At 34.9% G+C, this 24,197-nt stretch overlaps 5 protein-coding genes across 7 annotated transcripts; 3 read left to right on the top strand and 2 right to left on the bottom strand.

Annotated features, from left to right (window-relative positions):
- Positions 1-314: 314 nt before the first annotated feature.
- LOC18019502 (cinnamoyl-CoA reductase-like SNL6) lies at positions 315-3,760 on the bottom strand. Its single transcript, XM_006399921.2, has 5 exons — positions 3,339-3,760; positions 2,810-2,991; positions 1,273-1,470; positions 1,006-1,159; positions 315-797 (listed from the first exon to the last, which is right to left on the bottom strand). The coding sequence occupies exons 1-5, from the start codon at positions 3,592-3,594 to the stop codon at positions 475-477; spliced, it is 1,113 nt and encodes a 370-aa protein (XP_006399984.1). The 5' UTR covers positions 3,595-3,760; the 3' UTR covers positions 315-474.
- Positions 3,761-6,793: 3,033 nt separating this feature from the next.
- Positions 6,794-8,584, top strand: LOC18019503. Its single transcript, XM_006399922.2, has 7 exons — positions 6,794-6,978; positions 7,225-7,272; positions 7,362-7,408; positions 7,943-8,009; positions 8,099-8,142; positions 8,257-8,314; positions 8,409-8,584. Exons 1-7 carry the CDS (start codon positions 6,919-6,921, stop codon positions 8,457-8,459), a joined length of 375 nt encoding a protein of 124 aa, XP_006399985.1. The 5' UTR covers positions 6,794-6,918; the 3' UTR covers positions 8,460-8,584.
- Positions 8,585-8,662: 78 nt separating this feature from the next.
- On the bottom strand, positions 8,663-14,462 carry LOC18019504 (serine/threonine-protein kinase BLUS1). Its single transcript, XM_006399923.2, has 21 exons — positions 14,175-14,462; positions 13,234-13,603; positions 12,718-12,972; positions 12,451-12,575; positions 12,320-12,364; positions 12,153-12,234; positions 11,987-12,055; positions 11,736-11,906; positions 11,585-11,644; positions 11,362-11,430; positions 11,169-11,294; positions 10,955-11,028; positions 10,482-10,739; positions 10,286-10,359; positions 10,132-10,208; positions 9,864-9,989; positions 9,754-9,796; positions 9,600-9,646; positions 9,452-9,513; positions 9,243-9,294; positions 8,663-9,025 (listed from the first exon to the last, which is right to left on the bottom strand). The coding sequence occupies exons 2-21, from the start codon at positions 13,399-13,401 to the stop codon at positions 8,984-8,986; spliced, it is 2,025 nt and encodes a 674-aa protein (XP_006399986.1). The 5' UTR covers positions 13,402-13,603; positions 14,175-14,462; the 3' UTR covers positions 8,663-8,983.
- A 2,348-nt stretch (positions 14,463-16,810) lies between these two features.
- On the top strand, positions 16,811-17,846 carry LOC18019505. The gene has a single exon (XM_006399924.2). The coding sequence runs from the start codon at positions 16,899-16,901 to the stop codon at positions 17,739-17,741; it is 843 nt and encodes a 280-aa protein (XP_006399987.1). The 5' UTR covers positions 16,811-16,898; the 3' UTR covers positions 17,742-17,846.
- Positions 17,847-19,327: 1,481 nt separating this feature from the next.
- LOC18019506 (beta carbonic anhydrase 2, chloroplastic) lies at positions 19,328-23,967 on the top strand. 3 transcript variants are annotated; one of them, XM_006399925.2, is made up of 9 exons: positions 19,328-19,348; positions 21,839-21,909; positions 22,071-22,220; positions 22,319-22,367; positions 22,492-22,608; positions 22,747-22,800; positions 23,143-23,228; positions 23,385-23,490; positions 23,583-23,967. In XM_006399925.2, the coding sequence occupies exons 2-9, from the start codon at positions 21,857-21,859 to the stop codon at positions 23,745-23,747; spliced, it is 780 nt and encodes a 259-aa protein (XP_006399988.2). In that variant the 5' UTR covers positions 19,328-19,348; positions 21,839-21,856; the 3' UTR covers positions 23,748-23,967. The 3 variants fall into 3 exon arrangements, with proteins under 3 accessions (XP_006399988.2, XP_006399990.1, XP_006399989.1); XM_006399927.2 differs by lacking the exon at positions 19,328-19,348 and adding an exon at positions 20,122-20,250 and having other exon boundaries at positions 21,836-21,909; XM_006399926.2 differs by lacking the exon at positions 19,328-19,348 and adding an exon at positions 20,124-20,250.
- Positions 23,968-24,197: the final 230 nt, after the last annotated feature.

A 24,197-nucleotide genomic window follows, 5' to 3' on the forward strand; every position in this document is an offset into this window, starting at 1 on the left:
TATTAGAAAAATTAAACATATATATATATATATATAGAGAGAGAGAGAGAGTGAGAGTTTATTTTTCGATGAATCACACAAGTCAAAGAAAGATATATGCATGCAGAATGGCAAAAATGGCAAAGGCAAAAATGATTGTTATTTTGCACCGGCTAGAACCAAATTTACGTAATGTTGAAATTGGCTTTATAAGCTACCAAAAATTGGGAAAAATGTATTTATTTTTCAATGATATATGATTTTTTAACGAATACCAACTCTACCACCGCCCTTTACAACAACCTCCTCCACACACAAAACAAAAACCACATTCGTACAATAACAATGATTCTCTAAACAATGATTATAAAGAAGATAACATAAAATAAGATAATAAAGCATGATATATTGAAAAAAAAAGAAGAAAAGAATAGGAGCAAACATTACATCACTTTGCTTAAAACTGCTCCTTTTAATTAGTTTTGTCGACTCTAGCTAACTTTCATGATAGCAACTTCGTAGAGTTCTTGACATAAGATCTAAAAGCTTTTTATCTGAAATTTGTAAACTATGAGGAGAAGCTTCTGCTTCTGCGTTTGCGTCTGAATCACTGCTGCTACCGCAAATCTTTTCAATTTGGACACCGATATCTTTAGCAAGCTTTTCGGCACCATCTTTTGAGAGAATGGTGTCAAAACAAATGTATCTACCAAACGCAGTTTTGTTACCCAAACCTTCCCATAGACATACGTGAGCTTTAGCCAACCTGTTCACATCCATTGTCGCTAATAATCCGTTGATATACATCTCTTTTGCTCCTGCGAATAACAAAAAAATAAACCAAAAGACAAAAAGTCAAAACTTATTAGCTGTCTTTGTCTCTCTATTGAAATGGACCACCCGTGAACTACGTACTACTATTTGTTTTGCAGCTATATATAATAATAACATTATTCTTGGACGGTTTACTCAATTTTGGATTCATACTCATTTATAACTATTTATAAGGGTACGTTTTTGATTTACCTTTGAGATAAGCCAAGGTTGAAGTGGAGTTACAGTGGAAGAAGTCAGGACCATTTATAAGAGCAGGACATATTGTGGCAAGCTTTAGTCCTTTCGAATCTGCGATTCTCCACGCAGCTTTCTCTGCTCTCAGTTTTCCAAGTGCATACCAAAGCTGTGGAATTAGTTTGAAAATGATATTATTAATTATGGTGGATCCTTCAAGAGCACAATCATATATATATAGATCATATATAAACAGATGAAAATTTTGTGATTTTCTTTTACCTTATTATTAATGCAGAGCTGTTCATCGCTCCAGCTTTCTTCGTTGATAACAGAGTGATCAAAATTGTAAACGTAATCGTCTTGCCAAGCGCAGGCTAAAAGAGATGATGTGAAGACGCATTTTCTCACCGACCCTGTTCTTGTACATGCTTCTATTACATTCTCGCTCACTTTTGTTTCTAATTCCGCCATTGATTTCTGCCAAAACATTAGTATATGAAGATCGTTAAGTTGTATACATATACACTTTGTTAGAACAAAAATGCAACTCCTTAGTAGTAGTTTTACAAAAATTAGTAGGTCCAGTTTTGGTTTTGTGTTATTGATCTGATGATGACATGTATGCTATATTTATTGAATGAATGTTTTTAGTTCGTCCACGTTTCAATTAATTGTAGTTGCCGTAGATAAGGTATTGGTACCAATCAAATCGTAATCAAAACTTAGACAAAACCTTTTTCTAGATAGCTGTCCTTATCAGTAGGTAGAGAATGTGTCTAATGGAGTTCCGAGATACCTCTCCAACAAGTGTAGGAACCCACAACTATCAACCTAGAGTGTAGAAGTTTCATAATGCAAAATTAACTATTTATAATAACTCTCTTCCGAATCAGGTGGCTGGGGTTAAATATTGTCAAAATGTCAACAGCAAAAAAAAAAAAAATCACTCAAATCTCAGATAAAATGGCATCTTTTCAATCTATTCAAAAAGGAAGTGCTGAGATTTCAGAATGCAAGAGCTGTCTACTCAATTTAATTTATTTTGGTTGTGAAGAGCTATCAACTCTATTTCAATGTCATTATGTCGATGTTGAATATTTGTTTTCAAGAAAAAATTGAAAACGGAACCAAGGCAAGGAGACAAAAAGATATGCAAAATCTGAGTTTTTAAAAGCAAAAATATCAAAGTTTTTTTATAAAAAAAACAAAAAGAAACTGAGGGGCATTGAATTTATAGTTGAAAATATGTACCATACTCAACAAACATTCAGAAACTAAGGTACTTGGCTAAGTACCAACCTCAACTCATAACCACTTTATTAACAAAAAGCAGAGCCACTTAAAAAGTGTTCTAGAAACAGAAACGAGGATAAGGATAAAATTGTAAAGCAATTAATATATTCCCCTTTGACACATTCTCATATTTCACACCTGAGACGTACGACATTTCAATAAACGAACAAAGTTATTTGAATCACGCAGAAAATACAGTAATCCTTCCGTGTCTATATGCAATACTCACTCTTTTATTTTTGTGAATAAAACTCAATAAATAGCATGCCGTGAGATTTTTTATTTTTATTTTTATTTTTATTTGAAGGAGAAAGGAGATGCTTCGATGAGGTTAAATTGGAATGTAATTGGTTTTGTACATTCCACGTGGTGTCTTCGTACGTATGCATGAGTATATTTACACATCTCATTTAATGTATTTGTACACGTACGAATGCAAGCATACGTATAAAGAATGGTGCTAATTTATGTGCATAAGGTTACAACATTGTGTAGAGGATGATGAAATTGAAATTAGACATACCGAATATCCAGAGATTCCAGCTGGATCCACAAATGCAGCGGTGTGGAAAACGCCTGCGCAACCATCAAATGCTTGAACTAAACTCTCGGTCTCTGTTAATCGAGAAACTACTGATGTAATCCTGTTGCTAAACGACGCCGTTTCAGCGTCAGCTTCCATCTCGCTCACTTTCTCTTTGTCCTCTGCATTTTCATCAACAACAAAAAAAATCAACTCAAAGCCTCAAAAACTTTACAAATATCAATGACTTATTATTTGAAAATATCATTTTCTACTTGAATAATTTCGAATCACGTCCAAAACAGACTTTGCTATTTACCAAAAAAAGGCAAAAAATCAAACTCGGATTTGTAACTCCAGAATCCAAGCACTAATTATACGATTTACCCGTTGATCAAAATCGCTAAAACTAGTAGTATTAGGAAAGATTGAAAAGTCATTAATTAGTCCTTAAACCCAACCTACCAAACAATTGAAAGAGCGATTCCCAAGTTCCGATGATGATGAAACAGAGCGTAATCAAATTTACCTGGACAATCGACGACGATTCTGACGGAGTAACCATGAACAAGGAGCCGCTTAACAATGGCACGACCAAGGTATGAAACGCCGCCGGTAACGCAAACCAATCTGTTCCCGGCGTCGGAATCCAGATCCATCGCATTTCTCGATTTACCACCTCTCGAGCCTCGGAATCCGTCGTCGTCTCTCCTCCTCTGCACAGCTGCGCACATGAACTCCTTAACCTCCGCCGAGAATTTCTCCGTCGCACGTAGAACCCTCATAGTTTTCGGAGTACGAAAACAACAAATGAACCAATTAAGTAAGATTTAAAAAAATCTTATTTGTTCAGTGTCTGACTTCGTTGGCTCTAAAGTTCAGAGAAGGTATAGAGAGAGAGAGTTGCACAGAGGATAGAGAAAGGAGGAAGACGAAATATATAGAGGGAGAAAGAGCAGAGGCCATCACACGAGATATGCCAAAAGAGTCTCTCTGATCTTTCGAAGAAAGGACAAGTGTATTAAAAGCAGCTTTATCGGCTCGGCTTCAGCTTCATCGACTGCTTCCTTCTATATATACGACCCATCTATACTTATATTTTCCCATTAATTAAATTTTTTTTTTCTTTGAAGAAAACAACCATTAATAAAGACTTGGAATAACAAAAAACTTCACCATGCCAAATTGCCAATTGTAAATTTATAGCTCTTTACTAGATTGGTTTCCTATTTTTATATACAATATAACAATGTCGTAGTATCTACATGTATGTTTTCATTTGTTTTTTTTTTAATGTATTCATATGTTTTATTGCACACTAATAATAAACTATTTTTTTATAAAAATTATTAGGTATTTTGGTTTTATTAAATTATTTATAAGTGTTCAATAGATACTTTAGTTCCACTTATTAATTATATAACAAAAAGATGTAAAAGGTCATCTATGATGGGATAAAAAGTGTATACCACGTTTGTAATAGAGTAGACGAAGTAACTTATAGTATATGTTAAGTACTGTCGTTAGCTTGATTAAAAAAACATATCAAAACAAAGTCTAAAAGTTATGGACTGAGTTACACTTAGATAAAGATCATATTTACATATTGTAGTTACCAAACTTGAGATATGTACAGTGAACGAGTATTCATGGGGTCAAAATCAAGAACTAAATTATGTTTTATAGTTTTACAACGTGTGCAAATTAAAATGATACTAACTATAATGGGAAATGGTAATCGAAGTTGACAAAAAAAATATTGTCTTGTTTGTCATTTATATCACATTATTATTATAAACAGGTCAAATACGTTACAATAAAAAAAGTTCAGTAAAAACACCGTTATAATAAATTAAATTAGTTTCGTGGTAGTGGCTTTAAATTAAAATTGACCGGCCTTATTTACATGACTGGTTATTATATTGCATCTACTTGATATCTGTCTAAACTGATCAATACGGTCAAACTAGTTGATTATATGGCAGCTACTCGGAACAAGACGAAGAGTTAACTACATGTTAGTAAACTATGGGACAATAATAACGTGTCAAAAAAATGTTATAATCTCTGTAAACTGCTGATATTATTATGATGCCAAAACGTTTTCTTGTTTAAATAGTAAACAAAGAAAAAATTATTCATTTATCATCATTGACCTATTATTTTCCTGGTTATAGGGTTTTTTTTGGGGTGATTGTAAGTTTATATATATTTTTATATTACTAGCTAGTTATAAGTTATGTATACTTGTGGGACGTAGACGGATTTTGTTTGTGACTCTTGTTACGCAAGTGAATTAATGGTGCATCACATTTTCACCAACTCTTGTTACTTGATGTCTATGAGGTACTGTTAAAAACAAACTAATGAAAAAAACGTGAAAAATACAAATACCTTTTTTGTATAAAATATCCAAATCCTGCAAAATTCTCATGTTTTAAATTTAAACCGTATGACTCTTCTTTTTCTAAGTAAATTAATCGTACAACACTTTGCCACCAACTCTTATTACTTTATGGATTACTATTTCTTTTAACTAAATACTAAAAAGGTCTAATCTATTGCTCTTGCTTAGAAGGTCTCGTAAGGCAAAAAAGGAAAAAGGCAAAATCTATTGCTCATGAAATAATTAAAGCTAATTCACGATAAGTGTCACTTATTATAAGGAAATTAATCGGTGTTTGATGACATAGTAAATAAATTTTAAGAACCATTGACAGTAGTGATGAGTATATATCATCTGAGAAAATATAAAGTTTACACACAATATGATATCGTATGGAACTATATATATGTATATAAATATGATGGTTTATATGATTATACTAATCACCATCTAAGCATATAATAATCATAAAATACGTACCAAGAATCGGTTGATTATCTTGAAATTCCTAATCAACGAGTGTGAAAAAAACGAAGATGCGAGAAGTGGTCAAAATTAGCACTTATGCTTTTAAGCCAACTTTTATATGCTCTGACCACGAAGTTACAATAATTTAGATACTGGTCAAACATTATCGCATTACATTGTCACATCAGTTTAACACAGTAATGTATGTACAAATATGATTTACCTAAAAATATATTTTCTGTGTTACATAAGTAAATAGATTAAACGCACAAATCGTATACTAATGAGATTATGGTTTTAACCGTGACACTGGTAATGAACTTTTCGACCCAAAAAATATGATATTCGTCTATTAAAATAAACCCTAGTTATCTGTAATTTTGTAGAAATGAAAATATATACTCTTTTATTTTAATCATTGAACCTAAATAATGTGGCACAACCTGGTTTTGAAATAAACCTAAATAATGTGGCAATCGAGATTGGGTTAAACGGCTCGGCTTGAATGGCTCAGCTGACAGGAAAAGCGCCGGATATTCTGACGAACACGTGTTGAATGACGAGTAGGCACGCACGGGATTTCTATTTTCTCAACCGTACTTCCCTTTGTTTTACACAAACTGAGATGGTTAGTTGAGTGTGCGTCTCTAAAATAACCGGCCTGTTAAATAAAGTGCTTACGTGGAAGCTTCTGGTTGGTACGTTATGAAATTACAAACTCACTCCGTGGTTTTTAATCGACGAGCCACCCGGTTTGTTTCCGTCCAGTTTGTCAAGACTCAAGAGAAAGACCATATTTCTTTAATTCTTGTGGTCTGTGATCTGTGTCGTTTCATGTAGTTACACATATGAGAAATGCGTTTGTAATGTAAAGTCGTAGATTTCGTTTCCTACTTTATTATTAATATTTTGTTGGACTGGTCATATTTTGTTTTTCACGTGGGAAGATAATACTCGTTATTTCGTTAATGCGAGGAAAGTCGTCGCCGCGAATTCGTTTACTCAAAAGTCAAAAAACTAATGACTGAAAAAAGGAATTTATTGATGGGCTTGTTTATCAAATGTTAATGGGCTTAATTACTTGGGCTTACTAATTTTAGATTTTTTCCAAACGATGCTGTTTTGAGCAGAAACGAACGAGTTTCAACCTCTCTTCTCGTCGGAGCTGGGAGGCAAAAGACGGAGAGATTCTCGCAGGAAGAAAACGAAGAAGAAGAAGCGTAAGAGAGAGAGAGAGACAGTTAAAAGACTGATAATGGAAAACTTGGACACTAGTTTTCCTGTTCGCCATAAAAAGTTTTCATTAGAAAGTAAGGTAATTTGAAAATCTAATCGAATCTTTTTCCATGGGAGTTTTCTCGATTCTTATGTGAAGATTAGTTTTTATTTGGTCAAATAATATGTTACATGTTACTTTGATTGTGAATCTCTGGATTCATGAGGCTCAATATCTCTTACAGAATTGATTCTGTTATTGTACGTCAATTCAAGTGGTCTAAGCATTTTACTGTTGTCATTTGTCAAGATAATTGAGTAATTTCCAGTGTTTGTTGTTTAAAAGGGAAACAAGACAGAGATTGTGATCTGCAGCTATGAAGATCATATCCTTGTGAGTGTTTTTGTGTGTAAGAGCTTATATCCTTTGATGTTTTCAAAGTCATAGTTGTTTTTCTGAACCTCAACATTACTTTGTTTCAGGTCATAGCAACACAGATTGGAGCCATGGGAACTATATTGCACGCAAGGTCTCTGATAAAAAATTGTTTCTTGTTCTTTCTTCTACGATTTCCTGAGGAGGGAACTTGAGAGTTCGTGAATTAATTAATCTTTATCGATAAATCTACAACATCTGATGATCTGAGTTATGACTCAAATTATGTTCTTTGTTGAACTATACTGCACACTAGATGGTCCGTGATAAAACTTATTGTTGTGTATGCGTCTTCTCGAGTAATGAAACCGAGTGTTCTTGATTTGTTCAGTCTCTCATTTTGCTTATACATCTACCGGTTTATGCGCCAACTGGTGGTCTTTGTTCATACATTTAAGATATTCATGCTTCTAAGGTTGTCTCGAAGAATGAAATAGTGTGTGTTCTTGATTTGTGCAGTCTCTCACTTTGGCGATTAATCTGTCGGTTTATGCTTTTAACTGGTGGTCTTTGTTCATGCATTTAAGATATTCTTGAGGAATGAAATCGAGTTTTCTTGATTTGTTTAGTCTAGTATCGGTATTGAACATTTGTTTTATATGTAAATCGGGTGTTTCTTTGTTGACAGGAAGGAAGAAGGGATGTCTGTTGAACCAACATATAGTGTCTCAGTGATATTCGGAAAGCGAGATGAGGTAAAAATCTTATCATATTGTTAGCACGTTTATATAGTTCAAACCTACAAAAATCTTACAGTAGATTTTGCCCACTATGTTTCTTGAAGCCAATGCTGATAGCAACTGCTCGAAGACTCATTGACCACATAAGGTCTCTCTCAACTTCGATTCCTTGAATAATGCCTCCCTTCTCCTCCATTCTTTTTCTATTGTCTGATTAACTTGAAACACAGCAAAGTGATGCAATCCCTTTTTATTTCTCCAGTTCTTATGTTCCCTCGAAGCCTCTGGTTCTCTCACTTGGTCTCAAAGATCATTCTTCGGTACTTTACAATTTCTTGTTAACATTTAATTGATTCTAAGAATAAGTCTCTGCAACAAGCTTAGAGATTCTGTGTTTCTTTTTTCTTTTTGTAGGAGACGTTGAAGGAAATAGTAGCGGCTGTGATCGAGAATCGCCTTTGGTAATACAACAAGATGTTTTATGTTTTCTTCTGGGTTAAAAAATAATTAGTGAGGAGTTGTGGTAATTTGTTTTTATTAGTTTGGTAATTCAACGTTATAAAAGATGTTTTGAGATCTGAAAAAAAAAATGTTAGATGTGTTAAAAACTTTTGTAGAGAATGGCCCTTAGTTATCCCCACAATTACATTTTCTTGACGATGCATAAAAACAAAAAACAGTATTTTGTTTTCATTAACAAAATAAAAGAAAAAGAAAATAATAATACAAACGCTGTAATATAAACACATCATAAACCAGACATAGGTGGCCAAATGACTGGGAAAACCCACAAAACGGAGGCAAACATTGTAGTAGTTTGTTGTCACAGAAAATAATAAACTGTCAAATAAATTACACCCAATAAAAATATATATAAACACACAAATCTCTCTTTCTTCTTTGACTTGAAAGGAAATTTGGGGTTTTTACTCGAGATCCCCAGCTTCATCCCTGAGCTTGTGTTTTTTTGTTTCGATGACTCACGAGACTCAATCGTTTCTGTGTGTTAGTGCGTTTAACTGATTCTCCAACTGCAGAGAATAAGAAAAGGATTTCCAATAAGCGCCATGTAAACATGAAAGTGTAAAGAGCTGTCTTTGTAAGTTTGTAGTAATTAACGCTAATTCATTAGTGTGTAAACGTGATAAGATTCTATCTCAAAAAGTGGATGAAGTTAACTCATGATCTCATATTATAAAATTTAAGTCAACGAGGGATTCTAAATAGAAAATGTGAGGAAAAACAAACCTGCCCGTTTCTCTGCTTCTGTTTCTTTAGTTCTTCTGTTAAGCTCCAAAAGCTTTAACATCAAAGATAAAAAGAAAACAGGTGATTCAAATGTTGATGTTAAGTAACAATAAGACGCGTTTTGGTTTCGGTCACGTTAATTTGCACATAGAATCACCTTCAGAGATTTCAATTTTAATTTCATTGTTAGTAATCGTATATGTATGTACCTTTGTTGTAGTAGCATAACTTGGGACTGAAGTTCTCTCTCTCTCGGCGTTGCAGCAGGCGCCTACATAAAAATGATATCAAATTCCGGTTGATGAATATTTGAATATGATTATTTTAAAATGTTTTTCTTTTCTCTTCTTCTTTTACCTGCAATAGCTCATCGACGCTTGTCTCGGGTGATCCAGGTTGCTTGACTATGAAATGAGGCAAAGACAAAGAATATTTATGTTGAATTCTTCAATAAAAAGGAAATATAAGATCCGAGAGAAAATCAATCTATTGATGAAGATGATTATAGTACCAGAGGTTTGCTCCACGTATTTGATTAGTCTCAAAATCTCCTCCTGCCAAGAGAAAAGTATTTAACTAACGACTGTAAAAGTAATTTTCCATATGGTTTTAAAAACTTACCCGTTGCATGGCGTTTTGCTGCAAGATCGACTGAATTGATGGGAGGATTGAGGTGGTATTAGCATTTAGGGAGCTCGGGCTACTTGAACCACCACCAAACGGTGTGAATGTAGAGTTTGTAGATCCCTAATTTTACCAAAAACCCAAAAACATCTTCAGTTTTCATAAAGACAAGGGAACTATTCCACACATTTTCTTTCATGTTTCTACCATTCTGCTTAGACCATAATAGTTTCATCGAACAAGGATAAACATATACTTGTTGTACCTTAGGACTCAGATCTGCTGATGTGACCTTAAACCGTCCCTTGTGCTCCACATGTGGGGCTTCTGACGTCTCCTCCACTGCATAAATTGTATTCGAATTAAAGTCTCTACAAGCATTCCATGTACACTAATGGGTGGGATGGGAGGTTAATTACCAGTATCTCTCTTGGTGCGATATAATGATCCGCTGTAGCTCCGCTCTGTCTGATATCTACGCTGTTGAAACTCCCTGCAGAAGCAAGTCACGTCACATTCAACATTAACTCATCATTCAATAAATAAGAGCTTCAAAGTCAATGAAGCATGTCAAGATAGGTTTAAACACTAAAAAAAAGTTTTGAGAATGCTAACCTGTCAGCTTCGGATGAGAGTCTTTTCGGAGAGAAAGTACTCTCTGGTATAATTGAACCGCTTGAATATTTTTTTTGTTCAGAAATGACATGACGTGGTAAAGAAGTATTCTGCGCTGCAGTGTCCTCTTCTTTCGTGGTGTGGGGCAGAGATACAATAGAAGCCTTTGTTAAAGGCTGTTGTCCAGAACTCATTAGGTTTGCATCTTTCCAATCAGTAGTTGCATTATCCTCGTCCTCGCCAATATCAAAGCAGCCTCTGCATCATACCACAGGTAGGATAAAGTTCAATATCTTGTTCAAAATTCAGAAACGTTGTAGCTCTGCAATACTAAGCAATGGGATACTTATGGAATACGTTGATCAAACCGCTATACTACTCAATGAAAATATCATGTGTCTCGAGCGTTTAAAGTTTAACTGGATAAAAACCGGATCTATACGAGCTAGATTATATAGAGAATTAAGATGTACTTGAGCGCTTGAAGAGGTTTGATTGGAAACGAGGCGAACGAACTCTCTAAATCATGAATGTCGTTCAGTTCGTCCTGAAAAGAAGAGGAATACAAAGAAAGACATGTTGAGTTGACATCGTGCAGAAGAAGATCGAAATTAAAAAAAAACCTATATTTCGGTTCCCAAAAGCACACTAGAGTGAGTATAGAGAATTCATTCATATATTAATTACATCTTGACTGGGAGCTGTTGCTGAGCTGCTAGCCCTTTCAGGGGAAAGAGCAGATTCATCCTGTCTTTCACATTGCTTTCTGTTGAAATCAGGCTCTTCAGCGTGTGAACTATCATCATCTGATATCTACAAGGCCAGCAAAATTAGTTCCCTGCCTTGTATAATTAATTATGCTAGAAAGGTGGTAACTTACAAGGGCAGCCTGATTCTTTAGGTCCTCAAGATTGAAATTCCAAGCGCTTATTCCCCTAATGTATTCTTGCTGCAGAGGAACAGAAAGTCTGAGTATAGATGTAAAAATAATAACACGCAATCAAACTTGACTACCAGAAGATGTTTGCATCTCTCAGCAGCATAAAGAGATTTTACAGAATATTGTCAACAGAAAGATGAAATATTTCTTTCTTTATCCTTGCCTGTGATAAGTGCGCTTCGTATTCAGATTTGTTTTGCATAAGAAGATCAGCTTCCTTTGACTGAAAGAAAGAATTCACATATCAATCAAGCTTTTCCAGCATTTTCCTTCCCAGCAAGAGGCAAAATAAGTTTAAGGGATGAACCAGAGACCTTTATCGTTCTATATCGTTCACCTAGTGGAGGAAGACCATTTAGAATCGTTCGAACAAGGTAATCAGGTGGACGTGCATGTCTGAAGAAAGGGTGCTTTAAAAGCTTTTCTGAAGTTGGACGCTTCTTTGGGTCCTTCACTAGGCATGTACCCACCATTTCCTTGAAGGCCTGTTAAGGCAAATTAACAAAGGTGAAAAGAAAACACAAGAAGCTAAAATGATACAAAAATATTGTGCCCACTCACGCACCTTTGAGAATCTTTTGTCTCTCTCGTAGTCAAGTCCAGGAGGTGCATTTTGTAAGGTCATCAGCAAAACCTACCGGTGATGATTACCAGAAAAAGAAAATATACAAACTGAGTACCAGAGAGCAGTGAAGATCAATACAAATTAAATAGCATCAGCACAACTTTACTTTCATTGGCGGATACTTGGAAAATGGGGCATGACCATGTGCCAGTTCAAGTGCCGTTATTCCAAATGACCATACATCTGCTCTGTGAAGGGAAATGTAGACAATAGTAATACCCCTGAGTAATCTGGTGGGGAAGTAGCACAAATGTTTACAGAGTATCAACTTACTTAAAATCATATCCATGTAGTTGCTGCATGACTTCAGGAGCCATCCTGTGAAGAAACAAGCATGATTCAGAAATTCTGTCTAAGATGTATCCACAGAGCATGGCATTACTAGAGTTGAAAAAAAAAAGTACCAGCATGGAGTCCCAACGAATGTATTTCTGGAACGTTGTCTGTCTCCAGTATCAAACATGCAAGCTGATACTCCAAAGTCTGCTAGCTTAACGGCACCATTGGAATCCAATAAAATGTTTCCAGCCTGCAAAGGAAGACATAGTTTTGATATGAACGATAACACATCCTCACCACTCAACAGAGGAGGGCAATAAACCAAAACGACCTTCATCCATAGAAAATTGAGGAAAGTACTATATTAAAGGGAAATCTATGCAACCATATACCTTCACATCCCTATGGATATGCCCATGAGCATGAAGATATACAAGAGCTTTCAGAGTCTCACGGAGTAAAGTAGCGATAACAGGTTCCTCGAATCCATCTGGATAAGAAGACTTTATTATATGGAGACAGGATCCTCCAGCCATGTAAGGCATCACAACCCATAGCTGGTGCCCAGCGGTAAATGAACAATGAGCTTGTAACACATTTGGATGGTTGATCAGACTCATTGTTTGCACCTCTCTCCGAATCCCATCCTACAAGCAATTCAGTTCCTATTCAAACCCGATTAACAGGGACAATAATTCCATGGTGTTCACAACTGCAACTAATTCTTTACATCTAGCTTAAGCTCGTGACACTTTAACATAAAAATAAAAGAAAATAAAAAGTCGAAACATGCAACTACATTTTTGAGAGGTTCATTAGGTGTCGACACTTTTGTCTTCGATAAGTAAGACCACAGAATAAGCAAGCCTCTTTCATAGTTTAGAATAAGAATAAATTAGAGTGCGTACCAGATCGTTGTTGCACTTTTCCAGATCAAGAACCTTAATAGCAACGACCTCATTAAGCGGTATGCACAAAGCTCTGTGCACAGTCGCACTGACACCATCTCCGATTTCTTCACATAACTTGTAGTCTTTTGCATTGAGAGGAAATTTTTTCTCTGAACCCGAATCCATAATTAATATTTTTTATCTTCTTAAAAAGCATATGCTATACACCTTTGACCCCGTAAGTTTCAGAGAAATTTACAAGAACAGAGGTCGACTGACGAGAGCATCAATCTGTGTGTGGTTTCTTCCAATTCGCCAGCATTTTACAATTCTTCAAGGCAGAGCAAATGCGGAGATATCACCAAGGCCATATCACCAAAATATCTATCTGCGCAAAAGAGAAATTCCAGTCCGGATTTCGTGTCATTCATATTGATAACAAAGCTGAATCCGAAATTCGAAACCCTATAGCTCAGAAAACATCTCCTTTTGGGACAGAAGCATCAAGCAGAATGTTCACTGGCCAATTCGAACAAACAACTAAGAAGCAAGAGAGCTGTTCAAGTTCTAGAATAAAACGAGAATGCAATTCGAACAAACAACTAAAAAATCAATGGAAAGCAATTATACTACAGTCATGGTTTCAACATTCGTTCTCGATGGTAATCAAATTCGATCTACCCACTAATTTCCAGATATCTACAAATATTGACGCGCATTCAGATTTCCTACACAATATTTTCTACACCACACAATTCATCATCACCATATCTCTCAACCAGATTTGAGAAAATGATAAAACAAAACCCCCGAATCATGAAAAAATAAACTACGAAGAAATTATAAATAGAAAAGAAATCTGAAAAGTGAAAACCTTCTGATAATCTACCATTACCGAAACGAATTCGAAATGACAAAAGAAAAAAAAAAACAAATCTGAGGGAAGAAACAACGCTGACCTCAAGTCAAATCAAAGGAGGCGTTACTTAAGCTGACTGCTCCTGCTGCTGGTCCTCCTATCACGCACAAACGAAAGCGACGTAGACACCGCCGTCAATTGCGGCGGAGGCGGCGGCGGAGCTTGATAATTTGCGATCGATCCGCAGAGGAGAATAAATTGTTTGAATTCGAAGCACGAGATAGGTTAGAAATCTCGCTTTTCTCTTCTTCGTTGTCGAGTTCTCTCCTCCTATTGTGTAGCTTTTCTGTCGTCTGGTTTTCGCTTAGCAGAAAGAATCTCGAGAGGAGCTACGAGAAACGGTTGAACCGTGTAAATATCAAAAACCGATTATATTGGTTCGATTGTGTACCGGTTTTGGATCAAATTTGCCAATTCGCAAAATTAGTGAAATTCGACTTATTTCACATGAACCAACTCGATCCACCCGGACACGATTTTGTGTATCCTATGTTTTATTCTTAATTTTTTAAAAATGGCTGAATTGTTACTAACTATATATTTCATACTTTATGAATCTATTCTACCTAAAATTCATGAAAGTTATACGTGAATAACGGTACCATAAATTTACAAATAGCATGATACTTGTATTTTTGAATTTGAAGACAATCATTTTAATATTATGCAGTTAACAATAATATGTCATTTCTGGATACGATTCAAGATGTGCTTTTTTGTACTTGGATTGAAAATAATTAAAATATCATTTTGTTTGTATCCGTAAAGTATTAAAGTTTTTGAACAAAATATCAGAGAAAATTTTATCGAACCGGGCCAGGCGTAATTTGTTACTTAACAGAAACTTTTGGTTTATATTAGTCGTGGAAACTGAAATATTGACCTTGCTAAGATAACCAAGGAGTTAACCGAACTTCCGTTTCCGGTTCTGTGTATATCACTTAAAATATCGTACCGATATTCTAAATTAAGAGAAAAAGACTCGAACTTATCGGGCTGGCGAAGAGATGATTGCTTCACAAGAAGAGGTGTTGCTGGGGTCAACTCCGCTACTTGATTGGGTGGAAATTGCTTCGCAAGAATTATTTCATTTATGTTACAAATGAAAATATTCTTTAGGTGAAAACTGAGAAAAATATATTCGCAAACATGCCAATTAGAAAAATATTTATACTTAAGTCAAATTAATAAATTATATAACTTTATTACACAACACACAAATGATGTTGACAAAATAAAACTTTCTTATCAGTTGAAAAGAACAAAAGTTGATTACAATTTCTTATTGTCTTTCTCAGCATGTGATTAGAAAAGTGACTAGAAAAAAGTGATTAGAAAACTATATAACATGGACAACAAGATCTGGAATATTGTTCAAATAATCATATACTTACATTTTATACAATTAATAAATATAGTTTAATTTAATACTATATGCTTTAGCGTACATAAACGCGATGGGAATCCTCTAATCTTTTTCTTTCTTTTTTTTCTAACAAATCATCGAATCTAAACAATCAAAGATAAAACTAAGATCTGTTTTTCTTTTTTGGCGTTATTAGATGTGTTGTTAATTGGATTTTAGTGCACTGTATGACTTTGTTACGAGTGTTTTTTCCGCGTTTAAGAGTGTTCAAAACACGTTAATTAGTGTTGTAGCTTAAGGTTCAACCACTGATTCGGTTGATGTTCGAATTATATCCTCCAAATTCTACCGCTTGATATCCAATATATCAAATTTCCGATCACCAATATCATACTTACACTTGATCCAGCCAATTAATTAGTGGTTGCCACTGATTATATCTTGAAACATTCATGCTATGTCGTCTCCCATTGCTTGTTTGTCTTGTTTGATTACATTCAATTTAAATTGTCTAAAACATTGCATTGTCATTGCTTGTCAAAACTGCATTCTTCGTAAAAAAACAGCTAAGTCGCAAATTAAGCAACGGTGTAAAGCAGTTTTTTTTGTTCTAGCAAAATTAAAGTTCTCAATACATAAAAAAAAAAATATGTGCGTTCGAGAACATGCCAATATAATGTTCAATAATGATGTTGTTTGAAGAGATGAATATTAACAAGTGGACTAAATAAATGCTTGTGTTTCTATGCCCAACTTGGTCAACACAAGAATGCATAACATAACAGATAATAATATGGAGGGTCCATGAAAAATCATATACAATTTGGTATATTTACATACTAGTTGTGATTTGGAATCCGTTCAAGGCAACAAAAATTGATAAAACTAGTGTATCTTATTCAGAATACGGATAGGGTCTCTAACTTTTTCTAACATGTACACAAAAATTATGGGTTTGCATGGTAATAGTAAAACATGAATTTTACAGGCGGATTGAACAAAACAAATATGGCGACTTAACGAGTATGGAACAAGCAGATAAGGATAAAGAAGCAGATAAGGATAAAGAAGCAGTAAGAAACAAATAAACAACCGCAAACGCATTTTCTCTCTAGTAAACAATAATTAAATAAGTCGTCAGCCTTGACGCGGCAATTCATAAGAAAAACGCGATGATTATATTTGTATACTAAAACGATTTATTATCCTTAAACAAAGACAAAGAAATACGTTCTTAAACAAAGACAAAGAAATACAGTACGTTCTTAAACAAAGACAAAGAATTACGTTCTTAAACAAAGACAAAGAAATACGTTTCCTTGTCAAAGCCGCCTCCTCTTGATGCTCAAGTAAACCAATATATCATACGCACACACATACGCTGGCACATTCGCATACATGTGTATATATACACACAGACAGAGCAAGTCCAAGTCCAAGTGTATGAACAGAGACAAGAAGGCAGAATTTTTATTACAGATAACAATGCAGGAATTTTCTCCTACGGTGTCGTTTAGCCCCAGCTTCAGTTTCTATGCCTCCGGTGACGTTGGCATCGTCGAAGCAGCCGTTAGAGTTGTCCGTGACTCCCAGAGTTATTCTTCCGTCAAAGTTGACGGCGACGAAGAAGCTGAATTCGAGTTCGAAACATTGCCGTTACGTGAAGAGAGCTTCTTCCATTTCCCAACGACGACGAAAACTTTCGAGCACTCACCAGAGGAGGAAGAAGACGATGACGTGGCAGCCAATCGAGTCACCTCGAAGAATCTGTTATACGGTGGATGGAACATTGATCCATCTCTATCTTCGCCGTCGCAATCGAATTCATCCTCGGAGTCTGACGATTCCGAAAACCCTACCTCGAGCAAGTATCACTGTTTCTGGAGTCCGATAAGATCTCCGGCGAGAGGCGATAGCTCAAAGAATAAATCATCAAGCGCACCAAGACGGTGTCGTTTCAAGGATCTTCTGAGGAGAAGCCACAGCGACGGAGCCGTAACGACCTCGAGCGAATCGAAACGGTGTCGTTTTAAAGATCTTCTGAGAAGAAGCCACAGTGGCGGAGACGGGTCTTCGATTTCGTCAAGCGGAAACGGATCGCTGGCAGTGAAAGGAAAAAATAAAACGGCGTCGTATAAGCCTACGAACATCGGGGAAGTGGATAAGCGAAGAAAGACTTATTTACCTTACAGGCAAAATTTGATCGGCGTTTTCGCCGGAATAAGCAGATTCCGTCATTAGTGAAGTCGTTAATTTACAAATTGTTCCTTGTTTCATTAATTGTTTTCGTTTTTGGCGATGTAAAACTTTTTGGTGCTATTATATCCAAATGTACCCTTTTTCCTATTGGAATGTTTATGCCACGTGTAAGACTTTCGAGGAAATCGAGGTTACATATACGGCCACAAGCGGGTCCCACGTAAATCGTCGGTCGACAGCTTGTTTCTCATACGCTTTTTTGTTTTTCCCCACCCTATGTAAAACATAACAAGGAGATTCTGATATAGGCTATAGTTGTGACTTGTGATGCCTGATTCTCTTGTGAATTAAGCATATTCTTGTGGCTACGTACTTAACTGGGAAAGATTCAGTGTTTGCATAATTCAGTTTGGTTAATTAAGGTCAATGTCTTCATGTCTAGATTGTGCAATTGCCCATGATCCATAACCACTGGGATGGTACTCTGATACATGGATACATCTTTTAGCATACACTGGATGCTCTGCTAGTGATTTCTTGTTAACCGAGGTACCCACACTTCAGAACATTTTAATATGGATAACTCTTTCGGTGCTCAAATGTTTTAATAAGGGTTTGATATGTCCCAACTTAGAAATACCCTGCATATTGGTGTTTTTGAACGTTTATCTCTTTGTGCTATGTTGTAAAGTTGAATGCTGGATGATACCTGTGTTATGTTCATGATTTTTTTTTCTTGCAGCTTTAATTTGTTGAGGAAGATGCTAGTGTTGTTAAGAGTAACTTGTGAGTTATCTGCATATTTTCTGAGGAGGTGTCTAGAAACAAGGAATAGGGTTATGGAAAAATATTTCCCTTTAGATGAATATATCAAAGATTTCAGAAGAGTGCTAAGCTATTGTAAGCTATGATAAGAATGCTTTTATGCTTGTAGATGTTCTTCGTCTCATTTCAATATCTCAACATAATTTCTCTTTTTTGGTGCTTCACAGATTACTGAACTGATATATGCTAGCTCGTTGATACAAACAGTAGAATGATGTTTTGACAAAACTCTTTATGTTCGTTTTCCCTGCAAGTCTGCAACGAAGCAAGTAATAAAAGACAAGCTTTTGCGCCTGCGTTCTTTTTCAAGTAAATAATGTTGACATGTCACATGAAAATGTCGACATAGTTTCCTCATATTCCCACACAACAGATATATAAGTAGCATAACAAAACTCTATGATTTGCACATTCTCCATTTCTCCTCTCTCCCATTCCTAGAGGATGTAGAAGCTTGTCAAGCATCCAATCGATTTATCACCCAAGACAAAAATACGGGGAAATTTTGCATGGATAAACAATTAGTCTCTACTAGATGAGATTAGCTTCTTTTCCCTTTTTTTTTTTCCTTATCTGGCTTTAGTTTAGCACTCTTCTTGTAATTATACAATCTCTTCCTTTACTTATGCTTGATAACATAAATTCATGGTTGTAAACAATCTGTACATGAGGTGTTCTGTTTTCATATGTATAACTTTTTTTTATAAACAAGCTCTACATTTTCCATGCTGTGTAAACTTGGTCCGTTTTTCGGTTTCAGTTTCTCTAAATGGCTCATCAGAATCAGAGACGGCTCTTTCCTCTGCTTCAAAAGCCACAAACAGGTAAAATAGTTATAAGCGCATTATTTGGATAAGCTTAGTAAAAAAATGAAATATATGTAAGTGGAGCCTCTTATTTTGGTGATATGATCTTATCCTCTATATATCCCATACGGCCACACCCATCAATCCCTTCCTCATCTCCACACCACTTGTTTTCTTTTTCTTTTGGTTTATATATTTGTTTCTCGTCTCTCTCTATCCGAGGAGAAAATTCAACTATCGATCAATAATTTCCCTAGGTTTTTGGAACCATTATTTTTTTTTTTATAATAGCCTTTATATAAAACATTAGTGCGGTAACTCAAACTCAAACTAATGGTAATATTAAAATAGTTTCGTTTAAACTAGCTGAAGCAACAACATTTGAGTCATGTACTGTGGATTATGGTTAACACACCGTTTTGTTATTTTTAGTTAGTAAGAGAAATAATTGGATGTAACTAAGCACATCCCACAGTTTTAATTCCATGTTTTGGGATCAAAACCTTATACGTACCTTCGACATTTTACCATTATCGCCATAACATCAAAGACTGGACAATCACCTATCAAAATGGGAAAGGATTGAATATTAAAAAATTACAATTTTCTCATCCACCGCCAGAAAATGAGAAAAGAAAGACAAATTTCTTCTATTCACCTCACCTTTCGCTTTCATTATCCATGAGACCCCAAAAGGCCATCTCCCTTCTTTGAAACAGCCAATCTCTCAAATACATCCACACATTATTTAAATATTTACTCTTCATACATTACTTACTATTTTTACTGTTCGTAATACTTTGTATTATAAATACCCTTCTCTTCGTCCTCCTTCATTGCCTGTACTCTTCCTCTTCCCGTTCCGTTTGTCCGCAACGGAGCCCGTTTTCGTATCTGCATCAGTAATCACCACCAATTGGGTATAGTATATACAATACATACATCTCTCTCTCTCTCTCTCACACACACACACACACATTCCCACACAGATGCATCGCATATGTGTTGACTGTTGAGTATATGTTTCTTTACTATATGAATAAAGGTAACATAGAGTAGATATATGTAGCATTTCATGATATATTTTTTCATGGTGCTTTGAGCTTATGATTTGGATTTCGAATTTGACCTCTACGATATTAGGCTTTTAATTAAACTGGTCACAAGAACACTAAAGGATCCTTCTTATTAATGTTTATACACATGCTTGCTATTTAGTTGGTCAATCACGTAAGACAGAGGTTAGTGTGAATGTACGTGTAAAGTAATTTCCCCAAACTTCCAAAATTGTTGGAACATACTCGTGTTTCCATTTCTTTCCTTTTTTCTTGATATATTAAACAATCCGTGCTTTGTTTTTATCTTTAACGTGATGTCCGAGTGACGAGAATACGAGAGATTTAAAAAACAGACTCATAATCTTTTTTTTTATTTGTCAAAAACAAAAACTAATAATCTTTATAGCGAACCAATGGAAAAGAACTAAAGCAGATCTATTCATTGCTATGGAAAAGCCACATTCCCACTCTCTGTCCATCAAATCTCAACCTCTCAAGCTCTTAACCATTCAATTTTGAACACGTGTTATTATTTGTTATTTGCTAATTATGTAATGGATAATGTCTGTAGAACTATCCTATTCTACTAAATTTGTAATGGCGTTACTATACACATTCACCCTACACCAATCTAACGCCAATTTAGCGCCTAATCATATTTCCGATACTCGACCCAAAAATATACTTAGATCAATATTATTAAATTATACTCTATATATAAATGAACTACTGTGTCTTGTACGTGCTCTATATTTAATTATTTGATAGTTTATACTTAATACAATGAGATCCCGTATGTACTGTTTCCAATTTAAGTTATGGGTTAATTCTTTACCAGGTAATGCCACAATTGTTTGAACAATTTTTACTTTTTACAATATTAAATCTAATGACTTCGAAACTGTAGAAAGTGAGCTAAATCCGAAGTTTAAAGGATATATAATCTATAAATGTATATATTTTGAAATTAAATATCAAATGATTTAAATAGTTATAGAATTTGACTACAAATAGTAAATTTTAATATATTTTAAAATTTGAATATACATGTTTTATTTATATATGGAATGATATCTTTATAAACTAAATTTTAAAATAAATGATATTTGTTGTTGTCATCAAGAATAAATGTTTGTAGTAATAATGTGGAGATAAAATTAAACAATTTTGTAGTTTTGACACATCATCTTACAATTTAATTTAAATGTGGTATTTGAATCATCACCCAAATAGAAAGTGTTTCTTTTCTTTATATATAACAGAGATACAAATCCTATATTAAGCATGTATCTAAATTACTTAATTATTTTATTTTCTTTCTCATTTTCTCTCTGATTTAATTACTTTTTAGGTGACCAAAAAAAATACTTTTAGGTATAAGAGAGTTACTTTCTTTTCCTGGTTAGAGAATTTTCTTATATATAGTTTGTTTTGGGTCAATGATTAGCAGGGAGAACCAAGAGAAGGCATGGGAAACGAATCATATGAAGACGCAATCGAAGCTCTCAAGAAGCTTATCATGTAAGTGGATATTGAAAACGGATATAACTTAGAAGACTTTGTAAAATGGGAGGCTTATATGACTAATTTAAAAGTAATGGTTTTAATCAAAAAGGAAGATAGGGAAGGGAGTTATTGTATAGTTTCATAATATTATTCTGTGTAATATAATGTACGGGCAGTGAGAAGGATGAGCTGAAGACGGTGGCTGCGGCCAAGGTGGAGAAGCTCACGGCGGAGCTTCAGACAGTCTCGTCGTCGAACAGCAAATATTTTGATCCCGTCGAACGAATTAAGCAAGGCTTCATCACATTCAAGAAGGAGAAATACGAGTAATTAACAAATCATTCTCTCTTCTTATCAATACTTTCGTTTTAGTAACACATACGACATATTACCAGTTCATAATTCAAAACTTAATTCTCTGCAGTACGAATCCTGATTTGTACGGTGAGCTCGCCAAAGGTCAAAGCCCAAAGGTATAAGAAAAAAGAAGAAAAAATAGAATATAGTTAGTGATATACGTGTATGTAAGATTATATAATTCATATATGCATGTTCACTCACTCACTCGAATATCATCATGAATTATGAATGGTGCAGTACATGGTGTTTGCTTGTTCGGACTCACGTGTGTGCCCATCACACGTGCTAAACTTCCATCCTGGAGATGCCTTCATGGTTCGTAACATCGCTAATATGGTTCCTCCTTTTGACAAGGTAATTAATTAGCACTTCATATTTATACAATGTTTACGTCTAATTATTCTAGAACATTCTACCCAGAACGGATTGTTTGACTTTGACTTATATGAAGTCGTGACATGGCTTTAATTCGGCTTTTTTAAATAATTGCAGGTCAAATATGGAGGAGTTGGAGCCGCCATTGAATACGCTGTCTTGCACCTTAAGGTCTCTCTCTCTCTCTCTAGATTGTTTTGTGATTTTCTGAAAATTGCTTAGTCCACATGATGTACAATGTTCTTTTAGTTTGATCTTACAAGTTATAAGAACTTAGTAATATGAGAAGGGAAAAAAATGTAAAATGGGGGGAGTGCAAAAGGGCCAGCTATGGCGATACGTAATGGGCCCGGCCGAAGACGAGGGTTGAGTATATGGGTCTTATTGGGCCGATCTGTTTCAGTTAATATGATGTGCGCGTATATATATACTGATATAACATCAAATGAATGTGTAATACTGTATAAATATGTACATGTATAGATTGATGGTTATCGAAAGTTACGAATGTAGGTGGAGAACATTGTGGTGATAGGTCACAGTGCATGTGGTGGCATCAAGGGGCTTATGTCATTTCCTCTTGACGGAAACAACTCCACGTAATAAATGTTTCCTTTTTTAGTTAATTTCATAATTATATGATTTCTTCTGCTATATAAACTTTTCTGTTTAAATTAGCTAATTTTTCAAACTAAGAAAAAATGTCAATCAATTTTTTTTTGGCGTTCATGGTGATATGTTTACTTAAATTGCAGTGATTTTATAGAAGACTGGGTAAAAATCTGCTTGCCAGCAAAGTCAAAGGTTTTGGCTGAAAATGAAAGTTCAGCATTTGAAGACCAATGTGGACGATGTGAAAGGGTATATATGTCTATTGCCTTTCAGTTGTTTTATTATTCAAAAATGTCATCATTTTTATCGCTTATGTTTTCTAATAAATATAATTATTGCAGGAGGCAGTGAATGTGTCACTAGCAAACCTATTGACATATCCATTTGTGAGAGAAGGGGTTGTGAAAGGAACGCTAGCTTTGAAGGGAGGTTACTATGACTTTGTTAAGGGAGCTTTTGAGCTTTGGGGACTCCAATTTGGCCTCTCTCCTGCTCATCCTATTTGAACCAATACATCATCATCATCATCATCATCATCATCATCACCTTCATCATGTTTATTACTCTTGATCTCCCATCTTAATAATTGCTACTTTAAATTGTAATGCACCTTTACTTGAGCGGTTGAACTGAGAGCTTCCTTTTCTTTTTCATTATGTATCCGACCTAAAAAAATAAAAAAGAGGAATATCATGAATGAGATATAAAAAATTATATTTGTGTTTTTTTTGTGTTGTTCTATCGTTTTTGTTGTTGTGGAAACTGGTTTATCGTTTTGATTTTGTTTCTATAATACGGTGGAATAAAATCGTAAAATGATTAAATAAGCAGAATAAGATGTTCACTCAACGAACAAATGATTATATTACAAACTTTCGAAAGGAAAAAATATATATTTATGCTTTTTCTGTGAATTTACGTAAAAAAAATTACAAAATCACGAATTAATTTTTTTT

This window comes from Eutrema salsugineum, unplaced genomic scaffold (genome assembly GCF_000478725.1).
Source record: "Eutrema salsugineum unplaced genomic scaffold, Eutsalg1_0 scaffold_2, whole genome shotgun sequence".
Lineage (NCBI taxonomy): Eukaryota > Viridiplantae > Streptophyta > Magnoliopsida > Brassicales > Brassicaceae > Eutrema > Eutrema salsugineum.

Bases quoted from the DNA above. Each gene is read 5' to 3' on its own strand.
- LOC18019502 (XM_006399921.2), bottom strand. From the start codon at position 3,594: ATGAGGGTTCTACGTGCGACGGAGAAATTCTCGGCGGAGGTTAAGGAG. The intron at 1,471-2,809 runs GTATGTCTAATT...ATGTTTTGGCAG, and splicing joins CTGGAATCTCTGGATATTCG to AAATCAATGGCGGAATTAGA. The intron at 1,160-1,272 runs GTAAAAGAAAAT...CTAATTCCACAG, and splicing joins AGCTCTGCATTAATAATAAG to CTTTGGTATGCACTTGGAAA.
- LOC18019503 (XM_006399922.2), top strand. From the start codon at position 6,919: ATGGAAAACTTGGACACTAGTTTTCCTGTTCGCCATAAAAAGTTTTCA. The intron at 8,143-8,256 runs GTCTCTCTCAAC...TTATTTCTCCAG, and splicing joins AGACTCATTGACCACATAAG to TTCTTATGTTCCCTCGAAGC. The intron at 8,315-8,408 runs GTACTTTACAAT...TTCTTTTTGTAG, and splicing joins GTCTCAAAGATCATTCTTCG to GAGACGTTGAAGGAAATAGT.
- LOC18019504 (XM_006399923.2), bottom strand. From the start codon at position 13,401: ATGGATTCGGGTTCAGAGAAAAAATTTCCTCTCAATGCAAAAGACTAC. The intron at 12,235-12,319 runs GTAAGTTGATAC...TTCCCTTCACAG, and splicing joins CTACATGGATATGATTTTAA to AGCAGATGTATGGTCATTTG. The intron at 11,645-11,735 runs GTCTCTGGTTCA...TCTTTCTTTCAG, and splicing joins AACGATATAGAACGATAAAG to TCAAAGGAAGCTGATCTTCT.
- LOC18019505 (XM_006399924.2), top strand. From the start codon at position 16,899: ATGTGTATATATACACACAGACAGAGCAAGTCCAAGTCCAAGTGTATG.
- LOC18019506 (XM_006399925.2), top strand. From the start codon at position 21,857: ATGGGAAACGAATCATATGAAGACGCAATCGAAGCTCTCAAGAAGCTT. The intron at 23,229-23,384 runs GTAATAAATGTT...CTTAAATTGCAG, and splicing joins CTTGACGGAAACAACTCCAC to TGATTTTATAGAAGACTGGG. The intron at 23,491-23,582 runs GTATATATGTCT...TAATTATTGCAG, and splicing joins AATGTGGACGATGTGAAAGG to GAGGCAGTGAATGTGTCACT.